Source organism: Heloderma suspectum, chromosome 2 (genome assembly GCF_057233095.1).
Source record: "Heloderma suspectum isolate Gila_16-S chromosome 2, 16-S_ref, whole genome shotgun sequence".
In the NCBI taxonomy this organism is placed as follows: Eukaryota; Metazoa; Chordata; class Lepidosauria; order Squamata; family Helodermatidae; genus Heloderma; species Heloderma suspectum.
Genome location: NC_139459.1, coordinates 162,605,942 through 162,626,658, shown reverse-complemented (window position 1 = coordinate 162,626,658; position 20,717 = coordinate 162,605,942). Strand labels below are relative to the sequence as shown.

The window sequence follows — 20,717 nt, the reverse complement described above, 5'->3', positions numbered from 1 at the left end:
GTTCTGACATTTTGATGTCATCTATATGCTGATGACACCAGCATGTTTTTCTTCTCAGATCGAGAAGCAGCAGTGAATTCCTTGAACTACAGTCTGAATTTGTTTTATTTATTTAAAACATGTCTATGTTGCCCTTAATCAATCGAACGCCAGGTTGGTGTATAGCAGTATAGATTAGGGGTAGGCAATGTGGCATCCACAGGCACCAGTGCGCCTTCAAACAGCTTTCTTGGCACCCATCGAACTTGCCCTATCCCTTCCACTTTTTTTTTGTATTTTATTAATAACAGAGGTCCTTATTGGCAGCTGAGATCACTTCAAAGCAAAGTGAGGGCCTCTAGCTGCTCCCCTCCTCTTTTCCCATGAATGCCTCTGAACCACATAGGCTGATATGGGAGGGGTGCTCCTTCAGGTATTTGGGTCCCAAGCTATTTAGGACTAAAAGTAAATACCAGCACCTTGAATTGGGCCCAGAAACAAATCAACAACCAGTGCAGTTCTTTTAAGATTGGAGCATTGCGAACAAACCTGGCTGTACCAGTTAAAATTCTGGCAGCCGAATTCTGCACTAATTGAAGCTTCTGGGTAGTGTTCAAGGGCAGCCCTGCATATAACACATTATAGTAATTCAATCAGAAGGCTACCAGAGGTTATGGGCTGTGTGTGAAAGTGAATGAATTGATGCTAAATCCAGACAAAGAAGTAATGATGGGTGAAGATGGTTGGCAGACCATGTGATTTAGGAGGTATTCTTTTGGGATCATGCTTTCTCCTCCAGCCTTGAAGGATCAAGTTCACAGTCTGAGATCCAGACTTCTTCCACCTTAGATGGTCAAATGACAGCTGTTACCAGGAGTGCTATTTATGGGATGCATCAGGTAAACCAGTTGCACCCTTTTCTTGATGACAAACATGGTACAGTCACACCCTGAAAACCTCTTGATTGACTATTGTAACATTCTTGATTTGTAAACCTTTAGTAGACTTTCCTAAAAAAAATAGCACCGGGGGTTGGACTCGATGGTCTTATAGGCCCCTTCCAACCCTACTATTCTATGATTCTATGTACAACATTAAAAAAATACAAAAACAATAAAAATGGTAAAACAGCAATAAAACAATCCTGGATAACAGCAGGTTACAACCTTAAATGTCTTTGAGAATAAGAATGTAATTACCTATAGTGAAAGCAGCAGGGTTTCCCTGGCAAAAAGCTGAGGGCTTCAACTGGTGCAATTTTTTTTTAGGAAACGGCAAGAGGGGAAGGCACTTACGTGTCACAAAACAGAAGAGAAAAAATGTTCTCAGGTGCTTGTTTTTTTTAAAAAATACTGCCTGACGCATTTCGGAAAGAAATTTCCTTCCTCAGAGCAGGTTATCTTTCTTCATATGTATCAAAAAGAATCCTTCCAATATTCCTTCTATACTGAAATGGAGCATAATGGGATTATTTCCCTAGAAAGGCATAGCAGACAATTTTCCAATATAGTTTTATGGTAGTGAAAAATTTTATTTCCTCAGGCCTTTGTGAGAACCCCTGCGAGTGTTTTGTTCACCTACTGATGTGTTAGCTTTGTAATGTGCTTATATTTTAAAATGTAATACTTTATAACTATTCACTGCTGCATACTCTGGCAGATGAGCCATTTAGAAACCTAAATACAGAATCTTGTGGCCAGTTTCCCTCACAGCATGACAGCTTCCCATTGGAGGATGCCTTTCTCAACCAGGAGAGAGAAAGGAATACTTAGCGAACATTTATCCTCAGTGGAAAGAGGGTATCTTGGCCTTACTTGTTGGTTTGGGGTCTGTGAGAGAGTTGACTATCTGTACTAGGAGAGATGTAGCAATGGAGGCCAGGAGTTTAAGTTAAAATAATCCAGTTTCTGAGATGACACTGCATTACATCATGCTTCCACCACCACCCCAGCAATGGGCAGCGTATGGTGGTCTTTTTGTAATTCACCACTTGGTGGCCCAGTTAATGGCTCGTGTAGGTGTTCAGGTTTTGTCCCAGGCTGAAGTATGCACTGAGACTCAGTGGCCCTACTCCCACCAGATGGAGACAGAACTTGCCTCTGGGATTGGATGAGAGGAGCTACCTGTTTCGGGATGCCCTCCTTCCACTGAGGAGAATGCTTGTGGGTAAGTACCCTGTTCTTGGCTACTATACCTTTGTATCCTGGACCTTGGCATAGATTCTCACCAAGATGGCCAGCAATCATGGCTTCACCAAGGTGCAAGCATCTGTGGAAGCAGTCTGTACAAAGAAGAAAGGAGGTCCCTCTTTGTTACGAAGGTATTCAGTAGTTGTGTTTCCATCTCCTTGAGTCTTTGTCTCTTTTTCTTTTAGATGGAGTTTGATGAGAAGGATCTGAGACGAGAAATCAGCTATGCAATCAAAAACATCCATGGTGTAAGGCAAGTATAGGAACAATAGCTGATTTCACCCAGAACAGTATCCCCTTGAGCTCTGCTGAATAAATGTACATAGTGATAGTTATCTCTGCACTTAAGGCAAATTGGCAGTCAGTCTAGGAAGCCCTAGTGACTGGCAGAGTCTCCCATTTTGCCTAAGTCAAATAGAAAAATGGCAGTGAGAAGATGCAGGGAAATGGAGTGCTGATCATCACCCTGTCAGCATGCTTGGTGCATTACAAACTGAAAGGGAGAATTCCTCCTCCCTTGGGAGAAATTTGAACAAGAGTGGGAATAGAAAGCCTAGGCCTGCACATCCATGTGCAAGTACTCCTAGCACAGCTCAGCTATACAAGGGTGCAAAAAGAATAGCACGGCACTGCTGACTGCTGCCTTTTACTCCCTCTCCCCTCCAAAAATCTCAGCACTCTTAATTTTGTTTATCCTGGAAGCAAAGATTCAGCTGAGAGAGATGTGTGTTGGGGCTGCCTATGGGCTGCTCATGTGTGTAGCAAAATGTGAATTATACTCAGCAAGAAAGGCATAATATTAATATAAATGGGTCAAAGATAGGATCCATAGGCTAGGAGGTTCAACAGTCCTGTTGCAGGAGGGGCAGTTTACCGCTTCCTCTTAGTCCCTGCACTTTGGGGGCAATGGCATACAAGCTCCATTGCTTCCAGAGCATTCAACTTGTCCCCCGCTCCCCTCCTGGCAAAATTATCTGTAGCGATCTTTGCTTTGCCCAGATCTTCTTCTGTCCTCTTTCTGTCCATGTCCTCTGTTTCTTAGTCATTGTGGGGCTTCCTCCCTAGAGCCAATATCCTTGCCATTTTTTTTCTTGTCACCCACCTGCCTCTCTCCATATTCTGAAGTAGAAGGAGAACCTCCTTTTAAAAAACCCTCTGTAAATAAGTACATTGCAAGATTCAGTTTGCAAAATGTCTTCCTGCAGCAGAGATTAGTGTTCTTTTCCCTTTTCCCCCACCCAGAACAACCTTTTCATTTTCTGATGCCCTTGTTCCATTCCTTGGACTGCATTATGTAGTTGAAGTCTGCTACTGGCAGGTGGGACAGTGCTCATTTCAGTGGAAGAGCTGTAGTTGTGGGGAGGGAATTGTGTTCTAGAATGTTGCCAGTCTTTAAACCTTTTCTCTTCCCCATTTGTTTTTCTTCTCTGCCATGCCTGTGCCCTCCCTTCCTCCTGCGTGTGGATGACTGTAGGACGGGGCTGTTCACTCCAGACTTGGCATTTGAGGCCATTGTGAAAAAGCAGGTGGTGAAGCTGAAAGAGCCTTGTCTGAAGTGTGTCGACCTGGTTATTCAGGAGTTAATCAATACAGTTAGACAGTGTACCAGTAAGGTATTGAACTAGCTGGAGGCAGCCTAGCCCTAACTGAGTGGGGTTGGGGAAACCTGCCAAAACTGCACTGTTCTAATCTGCCCATTTTGCCTAGCACAACCTCCAGGAATTGCTGCAGGCATCTTCTAAAATCCTGATTGGCTGGTGTTGAGATGCAGACTATTGTTCAGCAGGGGAAACTGTCCAGTTTCGTATGCTTCTACAGAAGTGCTAAAGTGTAGTCCGATCTGGACTGGTCTGGACTGCAGTCTTGGTATTATTCCCCATTGTAAGCAGGACTGGTCTTTGCCTTAATCCTCTCCTGCTTCCATCCTCTGCCTACAAACAGAAGCTGTTGTGAGCCATCTGGAGGTTGCCTAGGCTAGTAGGCAGATTTGTCTTGGATCCTGGCCCTTCTCTAAGTGCATGGCTTCTTGATCTGCCATTTAAACCGCTCCCTCAATTTTTGCAAAGCCATGGTCAATAGGAGGCAAGGTAGCTTCAAATGCATTGGTTGGAATAATTATCTATTTCCATTCTAAAGGCCTCTTATCTGTTGGGAATTGCACTGTTCCAGTATGGTTGTCCTGTCTACATGGATTATTTCCATGTATTTAAAAGCTGACCTGTCAAGGAATTGGCTTCTACCTGCTTTTATTTTCTGGAATCAAAAGCAGGGTGTACAAACTGAGGCTGTAGGTTCACATTGCCCGTGTGCCTTCTTGGCAAGCACTATGATCCTCAGCAAAGTAGTAAAGATGCTCCCTTTAAGAGCGGTTTACATTGCTTGCTTGTTGAAGTGGTGTATGCTGTAAGTTGGACTTTGGGTCTGTTTCTGACAGAAGAGATGTGTGCTTTTGTTGATGTAATGTGAAGAAGCCAGCACTTGCTCTCCAAGGTCCTTCAAGTCCTAGCTATCTGAATGCAGCAGGATCGCCTGCTCTCTTTTGCCCCATAAAGTATCTGAGCAGACGTTGAGCAGTTTTTCTGAGTTGAGATACCAAAGGACTCTGCTGGAGCCTGTCCCCAAAAGTACTCCTAGTTTGAACAGTAAGTGAGCACTGAGCTACCCCCTAAGCTGCTTAGTATTGAACCTCCAAAGAAGTGTATGTGGGTGGTGGTGGGAAAAAATGAAATGGGAGTACTTGAAGATACCACCATGAGGAACGATTGACTTCAGATCTAGGTCACCAAAGTCTGAGGGTCCCTTGCCTGGAGGAGTGACATTCCTTGCACGCTAAATGAGTTGAGGAAGCATTGTTGGGCAAGGTGGGTAGGCTGCGAGTATTACTGTGATGAAATCTGTGTGGGCTCTCCCACACTGGAGGCCTTCAAGACGAGGCTGGACAGCCATTTGTCAGGGATGCTCTGACTTGGATTCCTGCATTGAGCAGGGGGTTGGACTCGATGGCCTTGTAGGCCCCTTCCAACCCTACTATTCTATGATTCTATGAAATGCCAATTGCAAGACAGGCCTCATTCTTACTGATGTGGTCAATCTGTGTCTCGGCTTATACCACTTCACATTTTAGGTGTGGGCTCACCCGATGGGACAGTCTTCAGCACAAAACATTTTCTTCATATTGAAAACTAGTATGTTAGGGAGAAGGATTCTAGCCTAGCATCTCACTGACATGTTAGTAGAGGGATTAGTTTTTATATATGGAGGAGCTTCAGTCATCTGAGCACCCCCCCCCCCCAAAATTTCTGGTACAGCCCAGACACATGATGATCACATCACAACAAGGAATTCCAGCATCTCATGGCTTACTTAGCAGTGGTGGTAATTACCTGCCCCATGGGTGCAAGGTCAGCAGTGGTGCGCTAGTTAAAAATAGCAACCTTTATCAAATGCTGTAAATATTCTTCTCCCCCATACACCTTCCATTGACTCCTAGATGCCTGGCAAGTAGAAAGGGACTTGCACTGATTCCAGAATGTGGCAGACTCTGGCTCAGTGCTGGCCAGCCTTTTTGCCAAGGCTGCCACAAGTGAAGTTGAATATAAGGTAGTATCACTCTAGTTTTCTCTGTAGTAACCCCATGCTTGAGAGAGGTTTGATTGTTGTCTCCTGAGATGATGAGCAGGTGGCAGTGCAGCCCTAGAGGGAGGCAGGACTTGTAAGTCTGAGAGCTTCCTGCTCCTTTCCTAGAGTTCCACAAATTGCTGTTGCCTATGGCACTATGCCATAGGTTGGCTGCTCATACTCTAGACCAGCTTTTTCCAGCTTGGTGTTCTCCATATGCATTGGACTACAATTCCCATCATCACTGGCCATACTGGCTGGGTCTGATGGAAGCTGTAATCCAAAATGTTTGGAGGACACCAGGTTGGGGAAGGCTGCTCTAGGTCAAACTGATAGCTGCAGATAAAGGAAGAAGCAACCATGAGCCCCTCCCTCACTCTGTAGAGGGACAGTTTTCTCTGCCTTTGGGTGCCATTAAGAAATGGGTTTTCTCTTACTGTCACTTGGAACATTTTGCAAGCAGCAGCAGATCAGAACACAGTCCATTTACAGCAGTACTTGAAGCTAGCCTGAGCCCTGCTGAGCAGCTCTGCTCTCAAGAGATCCTGGGAGGGAGTAGGTCCTGGTTGGCAGCTGGCAATGCAAGAAGGATCTTCCTGAGGAAGTGCTGCTGCTTTTTCATTTGCACTTTACTAACCTATTGAATCTTTCTCCCCTCTCTGTCACTTTTCCCCCCTGTCTTTCTTCGGAATCTCTCCTTTCTGTTCGCGTTTTCTGCATGGTGCAGGACGGGGCTCTTCACTCCTGATATGGCTTTTGAAGCCATAGTGAAAAAACAGATTATAAAGCTCAAAGAGCCCAGTTTGAAGTGTGTTGATCTCGTGGTCTCAGAGCTGGCCATGGTCATTAAAAAGTGTGCAGAGAAGGTAATGGGTCTCTACTCTTCTTCCCCCTCCTCCATTTCCCTAATGCTTCCTAACACCCGGAATATGGCTGCTTGTGTTGCCCAGCTAAAAGAAGGACTGAGTGCATTCAAGTGAGGGCAATCTGTGTCCATGCAAGGCCTGAATTCCAGCAATTTTCAGACTTCATCCTCTTTCGGGGACCTTAATCAGAATATTGAATTGCTCCTTTGGCTCCTTGGTTGCTAGATGGCTTTTTCTGTGGGCTTCTGTACTTGGATTGGCTTCACAGTAGGGTCCTGCAGTGACATTGCTCAGCTGTGGCTCGGACCATAGCAGCTGTAATTGAGCATGCTTTGAAAAGCAGCTGGACTTCAGGGGCACTTCCCATGACACAAGGCAGCTCTTCTGAGCTGCTCTGTGCCAAAAGAAGTTGTGTGCATTGAGTTATGAAAGGAGCTCTAATATTTTTTAGCTCTAAGAGCATGTTGGCAATATGTAATCAGCACTCTTACAATGACTTGTGGTAACCCTATATATTTAATAAAACCGCAAGCAGCTCTCATTCTCCCTGTGTTACTAAGAAGCCAGCCTTGTGTGTGTTCCTTTCTCCTGCTAAACTCCATGGGAATCTTGGGCTGTTTCCCAGAAGTAGGCCATGGGGAAGCATAGGGCATTCAGTAAGCCCCCCCCTCCCCCGCCCGTTTTGGATCTTTATTGAAGTGGCAAAAGTTCCACTTGTTTGGTGCATCAGTCCTTCCAGCGTGGTAAAACTGGGAGGCAGCCCAGCCCCACACCCTTCCTCTCTTCCTGTATGTCTGTGTGAATTATACTTAAGGCTGCAGAGATCTGATCTCTTCCCCACTTGTCCTCAGCTTGGTTCCTACCCCAGGCTGCGAGAAGAGACGGAGAGAATTGTTACTACATACATCAGAGAACGTGAAGGGAAAACTAAGGACCAGGTGAGCAGTCTGTTTATTTACCCTCCAAATAATCCTTTGGACTGCTTAAGAATAGCAGAACCTGAATCCAAAAGGACTTTCTTGGCTGTAAATTACAGCAAAGTAAACCCCTTCTTGGCTCAGCTTCCTCAGTATTTCCAGTGAGTTGGAATGGCAGTCAGAACACCATCATATGGTAGGGCCCTCTGTTTGGGTGTAATTCAAATAGCCACAACTTTAAAATTTTAAATTTTACAAATTTTATGAGGCCACAACTTTAAAAGGTTGGTGCCCATTTTGATGGCCAGCTGGAGGGGCCCAACCATCTGCATTTTTCTGCTGTATCCCTGCTATTGGTTGCAGTGGGTGACAGATGCAGGCCCAAACCTGGACCTGTTAAAAGAGGCACAATATTTTCTGCAAGCAGACATGATTTCTGCATGGGTGTGCTGCTACTTGCTGCATAAGTGAGAACCAATACTGCTGCTACTGCCAGTACAAAGATGGGCCAAGTCGTGCAGAGAGTGCACCTGGTAATTGGGAGCTGGTGTTGGTTCAAGTGGCGATATGCCTGGGGTCTTGATTTTGTAGAATAAAATAGGGTAGGAAAAATAACATAGCATTTTGCCTCCATAATAAATTCTATTTATTTTGCAGGTTTACTGCTTCAACAGTACTGGAGTAGATTGTTTTCTGTGTTTGTAATTTTTTTCTGTACATTCCTGTTTGAACAAAAACCACAAGCCATTACAAAGCACTGCAGGGGTCCATTGGCCCCCACAAGTAAAACTTACCCTAGTGGGGTACATTCATAGAGCAGACATGCACCAAACAGTGCGCATGCACTATTAAGCTATTGGGGTACTTTTGATCCCTTCCATTATTTACTCTGAACCCAGCATTCAGGTTCTGCTTTGCTTTCTCCTCTGTTTTCTCCTGCACAGCTTCCTGATAGCCCAGTGAGGATTACCTAATTGGTGGGTTGTATCTTTTCCCCAATCATATGCCACAGGTTTGTTTGTCCCTAACAAAACAAATAGATAGGTACTCAACTTTAAGTGCTAGAGATTCACAGTTGCTCAACAGACAGTGCTCTGTATACGTGCTTTTTTTGGAGCTGAAATGTAGCAGCAAGTAAGATTTCTTTAGAGGAAAATTTCTGATGGAAGAAAATCATACTGAATTCTTGGGATTCAGTGATAAGGAAAACGTTAACATTGTGGGGTCCAGTGGGCCCCAATAATTTTGTATTTAAAACCATGTTTCTGGAATGTGTTAGCAATTAAATTTATTTTTTATGTTAAACTAGAGTAATTTTGAAATTGATATTTCTTTCATTCTAAGACTTTAAAGGGGTTCATTTGGATCAAGTAGCAGATTAAAAGTGTTAAAAATGGTGTAGGAGGTTCAAGCAAGTCTGTGTAGAAGACTGTGCTAAGTACAGAAGGGTGGACTGGATGGGCTCATTCTTACCATTTGTTATATAGCTGAGCTGAGCTTGTCATCTTTTTTCTCTTTAGATTCTCTTGTTGATTGACATAGAGCTGTCTTACATCAACACTAACCATGAAGACTTCATTGGATTTGCCAAGTGAGTGTCTGCTACCAAATAAAGTCCAAGAGAGGCTGGGAAGCATTACGTGACCCAAACAGTATGTCGCTGTTAAGAGAAGTTCTTTGCCAAGCAGCAGAGAGCATTTTATAAATGAGTGTCCCATCAGCTGGATCAAGCAAAAGCTAAGAGCACTTGAATTGGTTTCAGTTTCTTAATGCAGAGATGCTCTCTGTTAGTACAGATCTCAGTACTATGGTTAAATGAAAGTGAATGACTAGAAGCTGAAGCTAGTCATGTTGAGATCAAACTTGCATTTTGGAGAAGATACAAACTTTTGTCCCAAATTCTTAGAGAATTTGGGACAACATTAACACACTAATGTGTTAATTTTGTAATTATTAACTAATGTGTTAATAATGTAGCACATGCACACACACTCACACACACACGGAGTGAGAGAAGGAACACAACATATTATTTCACTTGTTTAGCTTTGATTTTTGTTCTACCCCATTTTGAAGGCTTGGAGCAAGTAACTCAGAAATGCACATAAAAAGCCAGTTAAAATACAAACAATTAAAACTTTATTTATTTATTATTTAATTTATTAATCGCCCATCTGGCTGTTCACCCAGCCGCTCTGGGCGATGTACAACATACAATAAAACAATAAAATTCTACAATAAAAACATTTTCTAAAATACCCTAACCCACCCCAAATGCCTGCCTGAACAGCCACGTTTTTAATGCACGACGGAAGCTCATTAAAGAGGGGGCATGATGGAGTTCCCTAGGGAGGGAGTTCCACAGAGTGGGGGCCACTACAGAAAAGGCCCTCTCCCTCGTCCCCACCAGTCTAGCTGTCCTGGCTGATGGGACAGAGAGAAGGCCATCCGAGGCTGATCTTGTTAAGCGGCCTGTCTGGTGCTGCTGGAGGCGCTCCTTAAGATAGGCTGGGCTGGAACCATATAGGGTTTTAAAGGTCAAAACCAACACCTTGAATTTGGCCCGGAAAACAACTGGTAACCAGTGCAACTCCTTCAGCACTGGAGTGATGTGATCTCGCCGGCGGCTGCCTTTAATCAGGCGAGCCGCCGCATTCTGTACCAGCTGCAGCTTCCGAACTGTCTTCAAGGGTAACCCCACGTAGAGCGCATTACAGTAGTCTAAACGAGAGGAGACCAGGGCATGTACTACCGATGGGAGCAGATGGTCGGGAAGGAAGGGGCGCAGCCGCCGTATCAGATGGAGTTGATACAGCGCTGTCCGGCCCACAGCTGACACCTGAGCCTCCATGGACAGCTGGGAGTCCAAAATGACCCCCAGGCTGCGGACCTGGTCTTTCAAGGGTAGCCGTACCCCATTCAACACAGGTCAACATCCCCTAGCCTCCTCTTGTCTCCCACCAAAAGTACCTCGGTCTTGTCAGGGTTCAGCTTTAGCCTATTCCTCCCCATCCAGCCACTCACCGTCTCCAGACATTTGGACAGGGATTCTACGGCCAACTTTGAAGATTTGAATGAGAGGTAGAGCTGCGTGTCATCCGCATATTGATGACACTGCACCCCAAACCTCCTGATGATAGCCCCCAGCAGCTTCACATAGATGTTAAATAGCGTCGGGGAGAGGATGGAACCCTGTGGCACCCCACAAGTGAGCGGCCATGGGTCCGAAACCTCCTCTCCCAGTGCTACCCTCTGGTACCTGCCGGAGAGGAAGGACCGGAACCACCGCAATACAGTGTCTCCAACGCCCAACCTCTCCAGGCGGTCCAGGAGGATACCGTGGTCAACGGTATCAAAAGCCGCTGAGAGGTCAAGGAGAACAAGGAAGGAGCATTCACCCCTATCCAGAGCCCTCCTCATATCATCTGCAAGGCGACCAAGGCTGTTTCTGTCCCATGCCCAAGCCTGAAGCCCGACTGAAATGGGTCTAGATAATCAGTTTCTTCCAAGTGTGCCTTCAACTGCACCGCGACCACCCGCTAAATCACCTTGCCCAAAAATGGCAGATTTGAGACTGGGCAAAAGTTGTTCAGAACTTGGGGATCCAAGGAGGGCTTCTTTAAGAGCGATCTTATCACTGCCTCCTTGAGGGCTGATGGCATCACTCCCTCCTCAAGGGAGGCGTTCACCACCGCCCTGATCCCCTCACCCAGTCTCTCTCTGCAGCCCATAATGAGCCACGATGGGCAAGGATCAAGTAAGAGGGTGGTCGGCCTTACAGATGAAAGCACCTTGTCCACTTCATCAGGAGGAAGAAGCTGGAACCAATCCCACAAAACCAGTTTGCCACAGGCCGCCTGTTGCTCACTAACTGTATCCACAGCGTGCAGAGTAACACTCCTAATCTGATCAATTTTATCTGCAAAGTGCCTTGCCAAGGCCTCACAGGAGGCCTTAGAATGCTCCAGTGGTTCCGGAGCCACAGGACCGACCAGGCTCCGGACCACTTGGAACAGCCTCCTGGGACAGCACTCTGCAGATGCGATGGAGGCAGCATAATATTCCTTTTTTGCTGCCTTCACCGCCACGTGATAGGCTGAAAATACGGCTCTAGCCCGTGTCTGATCGTCTTTGGAGCGAGACTTCCGCCACTGGCGCTCTAGCCGTCTCACCTCCTGTTTCAGATCTCGTAACCGCGGATTGAACCATGGTGCAGTCCGAGCCCTGTTCAGGGGGAGAGGGCGTTTCGGAGCCACCTGATCTAATGCCCCAGTGATTGCGGCATTCCAGCCACCCACCAGGGTCTCGACCGAGTGGCCGTTGGCATGCCCCAGAGAATCCCCAAGCATGTTCAGGAATCCATTTGGATCCATAAGACGCCTGGGGCGGACCATTTTAATGGGTCCTCCACCCCTGCGGAGGGGTTGTGGAACCGAGAAGTCCAACGTCACCAGATAGTGATCTGACCATGACAAGGGGGTGGTGGATATACCCCCGACTTCCAGAGCACTCCCCGCTTCTCCAGAAACAAACACAAGGTCTAGTGCATGACCGGCTACATGGGTGGGCCCAGTTAGAATATGGTGCAGCTCCCAGGAGGCCATGGTCTCCATGAAGTCCCGAGGTGCTCTTGTGAGGATGGCCTCCAAATGTACGTTGAAGTCCCCCAACACCAATAAGTTAGGGGACTGTACACGCACATCAGAGACCACCTCAAGCACCTCAGCCAGGGAGTCAGTCATGCAGCGGGGTGGACGGTACACAAGCAGAATCCCCAGACTGCCCTTCGGGCCCAACCTCCAGTACATGCACTCAGCAACCTTGGTCTCCCGGAGAGGGGGTCTGGTGAAGACCAAGGACTCTCGGTAGATAACAGCCACTCCCCCTCCCCGATCCCCAGCCCTCGGCTGCTGTGCATACAAAAATCCAGCTGGACACATGGCCGCAAGTGTTGGAGCAGCAGCCTCGGCCAGCCAGGTCTCCGTAATACATGCCAGGTCTGCACCCTCATCCAGAATCATGTCATGGATGAGGGAGCTTTTCTGTGTAACAGACCTGGCATTGCAGAACAGCAAACGAAGGCCAGAAGATGGGGTCACGCCTCCCCCAGCCATCCTTTGGCTCTGGACAGGCCCGGAACAGGGGCAGATATTACACATCTCTCCCTTGTTCCCCTTACCTTGCATGGCCTGCCCCTAGCGCTCCGCCAGCGCCTGCCGCCCAGCCTCGGTATGTTCTGGCCCCCAGCACTCCCCCCCACTGCCTCCATCAGGTGGACACATGCCCCCTCGCTCCCGCCTATCAGGCAGGCTACCCACCCCTAAAAACGCAACAAAATCCCCCAGAAAAACAAACAAACAAACAAACAATTAAAAATCCCCATAAAAATAATGCCAGGCAGGAGTACACAGGGAAGGCCTGGTGGTGGTGGTGGTGGTGGTGGTGGCGGTGGCGGTGGCGGTGGCGGCAGCAGCAGGCACACCTCTTCCCCAGTGGTGGTGGTGGCTTCTCCTGCAGGCCCTGGCTCTCCCAGGCCACCTCAGCCAGCCAGCTTATGTAGCCCCTCCAGGGAGGGGCAGGTGGAGCAGCACAGCTGGCTGGGTACCTAGGGGCCTGGTCCTGCAGGGACTGGCAGTCTGCCAGGCAGAAGTCTACAGGGAAGGCCTGGTGGTGGTGGTAGTGGTAGTGGCGGCGGCGGCGGCAGCAGGCCCAGCAGCAACAGGCACGCCTCTTCCCCGGTGGTGGTGGTGGTGGTGGCTTCTCCTGCAGGCCCTGGCTCTCCCAGGCCACTTCAGCCAGCCAGCTTATGTAGCCCCTCCAGGGAGGGGCAGGTGGAGCAGCACAGCTGGCTCTGTACCTGGGGGCCTGCTCCTGCAGGGACTGGCGGTCTGCCAGGCAGAAGTCTACAGGGAAGGCCTGGTGGTGGTAGTGGCGGCGGTGACGGCGGTGGCAGCAGCAGCAGGCCCAGCAGCAACAGGCACGCCTCTTCCCCGGTGGTGGTGGTGGCCTCTCCTGCAGGCCCTGGCTCTCACTGCAACTCACACTTACAACTCACACTTACAACTCACACTTACAACTCACACTTACAACTCACACTTACAACTCACACTTACAACTCACACTTACAACTCACACTTACAACTCACACTTACAACTCACACTTACAACTCACACTTACAACTCACACTGACTTGATTTAGGTGCTTATCATGCCTGGTGCCAAAGGCATATGTCCAAATAGTAAAAGCCAGCCAAAACAGGAAGGTCTTAAGCCACTTCCAGAAAAATGCTTTGGCAAGTCTCCAGGGAAGTGATGCACGGTGCAGCCTCTGGGAATGCCTCTCCATATGTGTGATGGTCTGACATTGTACACAAGTAGTACTGAGAGCTGTCTCATTTGAGCCTTCTGTAAGGTGCTGTAGTGTTGAGAAATAGGGAAGGAAAAATGTTTGCTGGTGTGTAGATTTCAAAACACTTGGGCTTTATAGGAAAAAAATGACACCTTGAATTGCAATCAGAGGAAAATAGGGAGTTAGCAATAAGGAGCTATAGGAGAACTGGTACACCATGCTCTGTGTCTAGCCTCAAAGTTACCAGTTCAGGATAATGGTTGCCAGCTACAAATACATCAAAAAGGGATGCATCCTTCCTTCCTTCCATATGGAAATAGTAAAAAACGCTCCTGGCTTGGAAGGTACAATCTTGGCTTTCACATGTAACAGCAGATCCAGGAGCACCTTGAGGCTTGTGATGCATACTTGGGTGATGTTATTTGATCCTGGGGTTCCAATGTTAGTCTAACTTAAGCCCCATTCATTTCAATGGGTCTACTCTGTGTAGAACTAACACTGGATACAACCGCTGTGATTACTTCTTAAGTCCTCCTTTGTCACCTCTGATGCCCATAAGTCTTGAGATGCAAGGCTGGGAAAAATGACTCAACTGTAGGTATCCCTCCAACACTGATGCACAGGAAGGGGGGTTGGGGATTCAAGTGTCTGCAGTTTCTCTGACTCACACATATTCTGACTCATAATATTCTTATACCTTGTTATCCAACCCTTGCATAGCTTCTCTCGCTAGTTTCCTGCTTCTTGTATTTAAATACATTTGTATTAATTCTTGCAATACATTCAGTTTGCTTCTCAAATTCTTTTTGGCTTACCTCGTTTTAAGTTTAAACTTTGTCCATTTGAGTCTGTGCCCCCCTTGATTGGATATGTACTTCCACTTTTTAAAGGATAAAGTCTTGCTTTTTATTGCCTCCTTGACTATTTAATCATGTCAACATCCTTCTGAACAGGCTTGTGTGCTTTCTAATACATAGCATATGCTTTGTTTGGTCCTCTTGTTTAAAGCAATTATAACCTCCAACTTTCTGAGGACTTTGACCCTTCTAACCGATACCTTTTGGCCTTCTTTTAATTTATGTGCTTAACTTATTGCATCATCTCTAGGAAATGAATCATCCCAAACCAAAGGCTCATCATTGGTCTGCTTCTGCCAGAAGTCATTTTGGATGCTGCTTTACATCCATTATTGGTTTTTTTCTGCTAACAGCAGTCTGGTTTCCTTATTGTTCAAGTGGAGCATTTCATACATTTTCTTCCTGCCTCAAAATGTTCCCAATATATAACAGATCTAAACTCTGATTACAGATCTCAACTTGATCTGTAGACTCAACCTGCATTTGCAGTTGTGCATGGAATAGGTGGTAATTCTTAAAAAGCTGCCTTGGTGATCCTAGATGGAGAGAGCAATCCTATGGCCTCTAGGCAGCATCTGGGGTGCCATAGGATGCTGCAGATTTCCTCCTCTGCACCCATAGACAGAGCTATAAGCATGGAGGAGGAGATCTGATCGTGGATCTTCTCTCCTTCACCCTGTCCCAGCCACTGCGGAAAGTTTCTCTTACAAGGTTGCAACTGCAACCTCATAAGAGAAGTCAGAGGGAGAAAAGAGGGTGTCCTCGTCGCCGGGGAGAAGAGGAGAGGCTGTGTTGTGCAGTATGCTGTGTCATCTCCAGTCTCCTTCCCATCCTCTGAATGGTAAGTCATCTAGATGGGCTCAGATAATCTGTCTAGCTGCGTTTGTATTTTAAATGGATGAATAGAGGTGAAATCTCCTCTGTCCTCCTCTCGCCCTACCTGGCTCTTGCTGGCTGGGCATAGGATAGGCAGAGGGCTCCATACTCAGAGCCCTCTATCTACCAGGAGCGCAACCTACAAAGTTACTCCCTTCTTTACTTAAACCTTGGAATCCAGGATGTTTTGATGGTTTCCCAATGTCATATGTACTTCCAGGTTCCTCTATAACCACTGACCCCCACCTTTCTGTAGTGGTCTATCTAGGTGCCTTTCTGTTCACACCCTTCATGCCCAGCAGACTGTGTGCCTGTCGTAAACCCAATTATCTGTGCTTGCAATTAACAACTCTTCCCAACAAGAGTAATGCCTGAGGTATTAGGCACCAGCATAGCAAGTGGCCTGAAGGCAATCTGGGCAGAGTGTTTGCTTTTTTCTTTCCTCCACCCCTTCTCTCTCTGGGGTAGTATGTGTGTTTTCAGCCTTAATTCATGTCTCTTCACAATTCACAGTTCTTTCTTTTCCTTAATCTATCTTGGTTTTTCTTTGAATTACCTTGGTCTTTCCTCTGGATGCTTCTGAAACTTCTCCCAATCTCCCCAGCTGTTACACTGAGCAGCACATTGTGGCTGGGTGCGTATTTGCCTGTGACAATTTATCCCTATTATGGCTAGAGTCCAGCTTGTCTAACCCTTTGGAACAGTTGAAGGGGGTCGTACAAAGACTGGGGTAAAGATTGGAATTGGGCAATGGAAACAGGTTTCACAAATGCACTCTGCAAGTGCCCCTAGCCCTCTGGCAAGCATCATGCAATGATTCTCTGACTGGAGATCTCATTTGTGCTCGAGATTAGAGAAGATAAGAAACAGCAGGAGTTTCTTCTGAGCAGTAGGGGTGATTCTTGCTGTTTCTTACCTTCTCCATACCCCAGCACACATACTCTCACTAGTGGGACAGGAATGCTTGTTCCATTTTTTATGCACAGAATTCTAATGGAATCAGAGATGGGAGAAACATGAGATGATCAGAAACTTAGCTTTCAGTTCTTAAAAATTCTATCCCACCATACTTATGGAAGTGCCTCTTGCCAAGCATGAAGATGCTGTCTACAAAAGACTCCAACTGAGACGGAGCAGGACCAGATTTCTCTTCCTGCTATTTCAACCCAAAAATCAGTTTCAAAATGAAAAATGCAGATTGACCTGGAGTTGGGTGACTTGTCTATGTTCACTGGTCATATGCTGTTCTCAAAATATTTTGCAGCACAGAGGGCCTTGATAGAAATGCTTCCATCAGCTGGAGGAGGATAGTGAATCTGCATGCTATATGTACATGTAACTGGATAACGGGGCACTTGGGGCACCCAGTGGTGTGAGGCGGGTTAGTTGCATTCAGCCGACACTGTGTCCCAAAGTTATTCATTAATAGCTCTGAAGGCTGACAATGCACAGGACAGGATTAACATTTTAAACCACCTTGCTAATTTGAAATGCTATGAAAGGACTAGAGTTGGTGTATTAAAATTGCAGTAAAGAGGGCTGGCCCTACCATTAGGCAGAGTGAGGCAGCTGCCTAAGGCGGCAGATGCTGAGGATCACAGAATGGATAGATTTGTACGTGCCACATGGCCTGCGAGGCACCCCCTAAGCTACTCTACTACCCTCTTGTGTGGTGGAGGAAACTGTACTGTCATCAGTGTTGCAATAAGATTCAGCTGCCAGTCCAGTTGGCTTGTGTACATGCAACTGGGACATCATCTTGTCCTTTGCTGAAGGCCGCAAAATGTTTGGGGCTGGCCCTGGCAGCAAAGTGATTTAGGCTGGGTTTTGAGGAAACTAATCCTGACTAATGAGTATGGAGTGACAGTGAAATAGATGGCTGGAGAAGGTTGCCGATCCTCCTTCCTTGGTTGTATAGTGGAACAATATCTGTGGAAGGTGGCATTCTGTAACCTTTGAGCTCTCTTTCAACTCAGCTTCCTGGGAGTCATAAAACCCCTTAAAGTCATGTGATTGACATAAACTGGAGGACCTACAGATACTCTGTAACAGCAAATCTTGAATGCATGGCCCTAGAGTTTTTCTGCAGCTGCGTGGGCAAATACCCTAGCATGCTATTTGACAGCTTATTTTCTGTGTTCTAAACTGTAACCCATGGGCTGCATAAACATTCTCTTGGAAGATTTAGAGCATCTCTTCTCATGTGTAAGTTCCAGAACATAATTTAAAAAACAAGAGGTTACTTGAAGTATGAAGCAAGTCCTATACTGGTACCCATTGTAGCCTGAGAGACCGCCTTTGATAGAACTTGGAGCCTGGCTAAGTTCAGAGATACTTATCCACTCTGATTTGTTCAGGGGCCAAACCTTTGCAGTGAAGTTTATGTTTTATTCGGGGAATATTTTCCAGGTTGGTTACTTTGGTTCTGAGATCAGGTAGCAATTAAAAACCAATCTGAGCTAGCAACATGAAGCTTCTTGAAATGCTGCATGTGCATCTACTGATCAGTGAGTTGTTCTCTCTACTTGTTGCCTCCCAATTTTTCCAAACATTAGGGTCATTCTTCCATCCACAAGGAAGCATGTTCTTAGAAGAAAGATTTAGCTGGGGGCTAGACTAGAAGGCACCTCCCACTTCCTCCCTAAAACCAGTTTTTCTCCTTTTGAAGTGGACAGAGGCAGGGTTGAGGCCTAGTCTTCCTTACTAGTTTAGAGAGAGCTTTCAGAATTGCTCTGGCTGTGCAGAGAGTTTTGGCATTGGAAGAAGCTGTTGCGTGGTTTGTAGCTGTCGTTCCCATTACTTTTCCTTCAGGTGTTGGCATTTTTTCATTTTTACATCTCTAACTTCGCTTGACTTGAACAAGAACGCATGTATTGTTTGCTCAGAGTGTAGCTAACATGCAAGTTGGCCTTGCGGTTGGGGGATGACAAGACATGATAAATATAAAGCCATCTCTTTGTCCCTTTTCTTTCAGTGCACAGCAAAGGAGTACCCAAGCAAATAAGAAAAGAGCAATCCCAAATCAGGTACAGATGAATGTCTCTTTCCTTAAGCTAAGTAGGACTTAGTATTGGCGCATTCAGTCCAGCCTGTTGGGCGTGCTATCTATAGTTGCAGAATGTGAACTGGCTTGTGAGTATAGTCACAGTTTAACAGAAGAGGTAGATGCTCTTGCCCTGTGTCATTTGAAGACAGAAAATAACATGCTGCTGGCCACAAGCTGTAGGAAGTACAGGACTTCCACCAAGTCATCTTCTGCTTAACTATTTAGGCCAGAATAAATTCTGCGAAGTGCACTCCCTTTTCTCTCCAGAAGTGAACACAAAACTATGCCAGTTTTAACACAGGTAGCACAGGAGAACTTCCAAGCCAGAAGTATAAAAAAGAATGCAACCATAACATCCCTTCAGGGATTTGCTAGTCTTGAGGCTCCTCCTATTTGTGATAGGCAGGACTTGAGCACAAGACTGGAAATGTAACTTGTTGCATGAACTTAGTCTGTATATAATGTATTTGCATATGTTCTTGTTTGGAAATACTATAATGAAACATTAACACTGTACAGTTATAAATAATAGCATGTAACGGTTTTCTTTTACTGTTTGTTTCTGCTTTTTCCCCCTACCATTTTTTGTGCTTCCTGCTTCCCTTTTCCCGTTCTGCTCCATTATTTGGTTTTCTTCACTGTTCTGTCCCCTCATCCTGCTTTTCCTTATTTTACCTGCACCACTAATTTTGCCAACCTCTAAAAGGGTGAAATACTGGTAAGTACCTGTATACTGTGCTAGTCAATTGATACATAAAACTTGGTGATGGAGACTTCCTTTCCCCCCAAAAGTAAAAGTCCTTGGATTGGGTTACCTTTCTGCCTCAAATAAAGTGCACTTAATTGTATGGAAAAGCAAGTGACTTCAAATGGTGTTCCAGGAGATCCAGACATGGGAACAATAACTTTAATCTCAGTTGCTAGTGTGGAATTCTTGGTCTTATCAAGCTGGCAATGAAAGTGGCTTTAGGCAGGGATGGTGGCTTTCTGAACCCTTCATCTAGTTTGCAGAGGATTGGTACTAGTTCCATCCCCCCTGGAATCCCAGGGGCATCTTACTATGTGAGAAATGGGATAGGGCAGTGTCCTTACTAAAAAGCTTCTCTTTGTGCCTGGTTTGAAGCTTTACCCATCCTTCCTTTTGTGCTCTGTTGGTATGGAGTGCCATACATATGATGGTAACCTTGTCCTCACTTTAATAGTTAAGGCTCCAAGTTTCAGCTGCCTAAATGCCCCAGGGCTCTAGCTTCAGCTGACACTGAGAAGCAGATATGTAGCTCAGAGTAGAAGTCATGTATCCCAGTGCACTTTGGCTGGTAACTGCAATGTTACGAGCGTCTGGCGGGCAGGCAGGCTCTGTTCTGGCATTCCTGTCCATTTCTACTCTTTCCCTTCTTGAAAATACTTCTAAATCCTTCATGCTGTACATCACACTTTAGTGATTGGTTTGCTTTTTGGAGTGTAACTTCAAACAGCCCCAGGGAGTCCTACGCTCCAAGTGAGGATAGTAACTGGTGGCTGATAGTCCTAGATATTCCTGAGATCCATACTGATGAACACTGTTGGTGGGAGCAGAGAGCTGACCCACATGGACATGCATCTCACTGAAGCTGTTCTGGAAGATGACACACAATAGTCTCAGTCCTCCAAATGCAGGGCACTTGCATATTCACGGTTCTTGTTTTGCCGCTGCCACCTGTTTGCTGAACAACATGTTCTCTGTTAGAACTGCCATATGAAGAAGCATCTGCAGTCTTGGTAGTGTCTAGCCCAGTCAGAAGTAAGTATTGATTCTCTATCATATCTCAATAGTGACAGTGGTCCCAGGAAAAAGGAATGTTTGCAGTTCACTTGTAGTGGAGAAGGGTGCCCAGGAATGTTGCCATCTTGGCAAATGCTGGCAAGCAACAGTGGCCCTTTAGACTTTGAGTCACCTGTCCAGGCTTAAGGTTGCATTAAATGCTACATCCATATGCCCAGCTTGTTTGGCAACTGCCGTAACCTTACCCCATGAAAGCT

General features: G+C 46.2%; 1 protein-coding gene across 4 annotated transcripts in view; it reads left to right on the top strand.

Moving 5' to 3' along the window:
• The window catches only part of DNM2 (dynamin 2), an 86,245-nt gene that overhangs the window by 36,005 nt on the left and 29,523 nt on the right, over nucleotides 1-20,717 (top strand). Inside the window, exons 9-14 of one of the 4 annotated variants that reach the window (XM_084835546.1) lie at nucleotides 2,354-2,421; nucleotides 6,514-6,652; nucleotides 7,504-7,590; nucleotides 9,090-9,160; nucleotides 18,627-18,678; nucleotides 19,405-19,416. In XM_084835546.1, coding sequence (XP_084691672.1) covers nucleotides 2,354-2,421; nucleotides 6,514-6,652; nucleotides 7,504-7,590; nucleotides 9,090-9,160; nucleotides 18,627-18,678; nucleotides 19,405-19,416 — 429 coding nt within the window. Of the gene's footprint in view, nucleotides 1-2,353; nucleotides 2,422-3,642; nucleotides 3,782-6,513; nucleotides 6,653-7,503; nucleotides 7,591-9,089; nucleotides 9,161-18,626; nucleotides 18,679-19,404; nucleotides 19,417-20,717 lie in introns of all 4 variants that reach the window. The other 3 variants (XM_084835545.1, XM_084835547.1, XM_084835549.1) reach the window with 3 other exon arrangements.